This window comes from Orycteropus afer, unplaced genomic scaffold (assembly GCF_000298275.1).
Source record: "Orycteropus afer afer isolate SDZICR_OR568_19922 unplaced genomic scaffold, OryAfe1.0 scaffold00064, whole genome shotgun sequence".
In the NCBI taxonomy this organism is placed as follows: Eukaryota; Metazoa; Chordata; class Mammalia; order Tubulidentata; family Orycteropodidae; genus Orycteropus; species Orycteropus afer.
Window position 1 is genome coordinate 6,609,933 of NW_006921651.1, and position 3,844 is coordinate 6,613,776.

The window sequence follows — 3,844 nt, forward strand, 5'->3', positions numbered from 1 at the left end:
CCTTCCCCAACAGAGACTAATTGTACTGCAAATTAACTGATTCTTCCTTATCCCCAGCGTAAGCCATATTGAAACCCTGAAACTTGCTTTTATATTCTAACATTGCCAAGCTCCATCGCCATTCCCTACTCAGAGTCAGGAGAGAAAGGGAGCACGTGTGTGTAGCCCTCACTAGACGGGCAGTTGTAGATCTGAGCATGGCAGGAGCTGCCTCTTGCTTTGTTTCCCACCCAACCCCCATCCTTACATATCGATCATACTGTGCATGCTACCTGTCTCTCTCCCCTGAGGATCTACCTGCTTAGAGAAGCCTTGTGTCGAATAATTTTCCATTCCAACTAGCAAAAGCCTGGGCTGAAGATAATCAACAAGGGCCTTCCCAGAAAATCTTGCTTTATTTCTAGCTTGAACCACCTACCCTGACAGCTCAAGGAGAAGAGACTTATCTGGGGCAAAGGCCACTAGTATTACACTATGGAAAGGTTGTCTAGGCTTTGGCAATTGAACATCCACCAAAGACCAACCAGCTGCTTGCCTGGGAGGCAAGGAGGGGGAAGAGAAAGCAAAGTGATAGGAACAAAGCAAAGAGAAGGACAATAAATGGAACTAGAAGAAATAAGAATACCAGCTTAGCATCATAAAGGCTGAGTTGTTGGCTTTCAATACTTTTGCATTTTTAAAAGAATACTGTACTGGAATGGGTTAACATCATCTTTAGCATCCTGTTAGCATTATTCAGTAGTTAATAAACAGATCATTACATCTCTTCCCCACTGGCTTTTGGAAAAGGAACCTGAGGGACCCAAAACTTAGGCACTCTTGTAGCTTCCATCTCCAGTTCTCTTAATCTTGGCCAAGATGGTGGCCTTGGACACTTTCTTCCGGTCATAAGCCAGACCAAGGGCAGCCATGCAGTCGATGAAGAATGTAGTGAAGTTGATGTGCCAACGATACTCACTGGCTGAGTAGTCATAGGGAAAGGAGTGGTGGTAGTTGTGGAAACCCTCACCTGGAACAAAAGCAAAGAGAAGTTATGGAACTCTACTGTGGACTGCTGTCTTCTGGATCTTTGCACACCTGCTACCTTAAGCAAAGTACTTCAAACCTAGTAGAAGCTCTCTGTTGTCAAATGAACTAATAAATGAATGAATGAATCCAACTCCTTCTACTCTAAACCAAATAGATCTCCTTGTACTCACCAAGAGAAACATATGGGGAGACCATGACTATCTGGAAGCTTTGTAGGAGGACTGACAGTTCTCTCAGGAGATTGCAAAATACCTAGAGAAAAGCTGCCATTGTTGTGAATGGATTTTAGATTGGGAAATTCCAGAGCATCACTAAATATTCATCTGGGGCCTTGAAGGCTCAGTGTATACGGGCATGTGTCAGGGTGAGGAGAACAGGCCATCCAGAATGAAGAAATTGTCACATGCTTCTCACAAAGGTGAGCAAAGAAGCACACCTTTCCCCCACTGTGCTTGCGTTATTTCTGAGGGCCAGAGGCACTGACATAACAGGTAGCGACAGCACCAAGCCAGAGAAAGGAGGCCCAGCCCAGGGATCAGAGTTTCCTAAATTGCTCCAGTTTCTAGTTCTTTGAACTCTGACTCTGATAGTGTGATGAGGCAGAAGCTTTCTGAGGGAAGAGCCAAAATGCTCATGTCTTGCCTCTAAGCTCTGGGATTCTGGGAACTGTTGGGGGTGAGCAGTTCACTTTGCTGGATGGAGGAAAACAAAGGAAGTCTGGGTTCAGGGTAATTTCTGTAATGAACAAAGCTTTGGAAACTCTGCAAGTGGTTCTCCAACCTTGACAAGACTCTTTTTTTCTGAACCTCATTCAACTATACTGATCTTTATCACTGGCTGGGAGTAAAGAATAGTTAATAAAAGAGCTTGTTGGACCCTTTGAAGATAAAAGTGTCCCAGGAAGAGTAGTAATGGTATTAATTAACAAGCAAGTGAAAACCATTCTGGACATTACAAAGTATAGATTCCCTCCATGACATCTGATGGAAGGAGCCTGGTGGCATAGTAGTTAAAGCATCTGGTTATTAATCAAAAGATCAGTGGTTGGAACCCACCAGGCACTTGATGGGAGAAAGATGTGGCAGTCAGCCTTCATAAAGATTTATACCCTTGGAAACCCTATGGGATGGTTCTACTCTGTCCTACAGGGTTGCTCTGAGTTGGAGCTGACTTTTCAGCAGGGGGTTTGGTTTTAGTATTTGGTGACATCTGATTATCCACAGTGTGAACTCAGTAGGAGAATGGGATAAACCTAAGGATAAAGGTACCAAGAGAGTTTTACTAATTCCCATAAATGGTTTTCCAGCTAGGCTCTATATATTAGCACTAAAAAGACCTTATTAGATTTAAAACTGAATCAGAGGCACATACATAGATAAGGTAGACAAGAAGAAAAAGAAGATCAGAAGATGCTAGAAGAACGAGGCTTTGCAATTGGGGCAGCAAGACACAGCCCAAGAAAGGCTCAAGGAAGAGGTCAGTTTTGGTAGAGAGAAGAGCATGTGACTGTGGGGGAGGTAATTCAAGAAGCAAAAAGATTAGCAAGTGTGGAAACAGAGCTGAAGGGGAACAAAGAGTGAGGTGATAAGGGAGGCACCAGTGAGCAGATCAGCAGGGATGGAGACCTGAAAAATAACCAAGACAAAGGAAGATATTGGCAGCTACTTCCAACTGGTGGTTAAAAAGAGGTTGGAGTTGGGGAAGCTCATTATAGATTCATTTGCAATACTGGACAAATCTTCATTCCAGCAAATCCTATTTCTATGAAACACTCAGACTTGTACAGCCTAGGAGATTTATTTTAAATATGGTGCACAGTAAGAGATAGGAAAAAATGTCTTTAGCTAAGAGAGTAAAGACAGATAGTCAAGGTTGAGAACATAAAGGCAGATTTTCAAGACGGGAAAAATGAGAGCGCTAGGCCATGGTGTACATAAATAAGTAGTTGCCTAGGGAATACTGGTTGACCAGTAGCACTGTTCACTAGTGAAGAGCCCACTGGTCTGCTTAAAGAAAATGAATTAGAGGCCTTAGTCAAGGTACATAATTCAGTTAGAGAGTCGCAGGGAAAAAAAAAAAAAAAAGGATGATACAGCCCTGTTTCAGACTCTGGCAATTGGGAATGGAATTAAAAAGAGAAACACGTTCATGAGTTAGAGAGCAGTAATCTGTGACCAAACACTTTCCTAGGGGGATTCGTAAGCCATGTTGGGGGAGGGGGACCCTGGCACAGGATAAAAGTAGAAGAGGAAGGAAAAATAAAGGACAAGACATGAGTAGTAGGTGGTGGCAAAGGCTGACAGTTGCCTTGATTCCTTTCATGTTGACATCAATGAGCAATGAAGGTATGACTTGTCTAGATATAGTGGGGAGATAAAAGAAAATTTTATTGAACTCTGGTGGCATTGTGCCTAAGGCATTTGACTACTAACCAAAAGGTTGGCGGTTCAAACCCACCAGCCACTCCTTGGAAAGAAGATGGGGCAATATACTTCCATAAGGATAAACCAAACTCACTGCTGTCGAGTCGGACCTCACTCATAGCGACTCTTCCTTGGGTTTCCGAAGCACTATCTCTACGGAAGTATATTGCCCCACCTTCCTTTCGAGGAGTGGCTGGTGGGTTTGAACCGCCAGAAACCCAAGAAGGGGTCGCTATGAGTTAGAGATGACTTGACGGTACATAAGAACAACAATTTGTGATTATTTATTCCACATTTTTAATTGTTGTTGTTGTTGTTTGCCGTCGAGTCGGCCCCGACTCATAGCGACCCCTCCTTGGGTTTCCGAGGCAGTATCACTACGGAAGTAGGAT

The 3,844-nt window shown here is 43.4% G+C and overlaps 1 protein-coding gene across 1 annotated transcript in view; it reads right to left on the reverse strand.

Moving 5' to 3' along the window:
* Positions 1-809: 809 nt before the first annotated feature.
* Positions 810-3,844, reverse strand: part of SCD (stearoyl-CoA desaturase) — a 13,526-nt gene continuing 10,491 nt past the window's right edge. The window contains exon 6 of the mRNA XM_007939959.2: positions 810-1,009. Coding sequence (XP_007938150.1) covers positions 810-1,009 — 200 coding nt within the window. The remainder of the gene's footprint in view (positions 1,010-3,844) is intronic.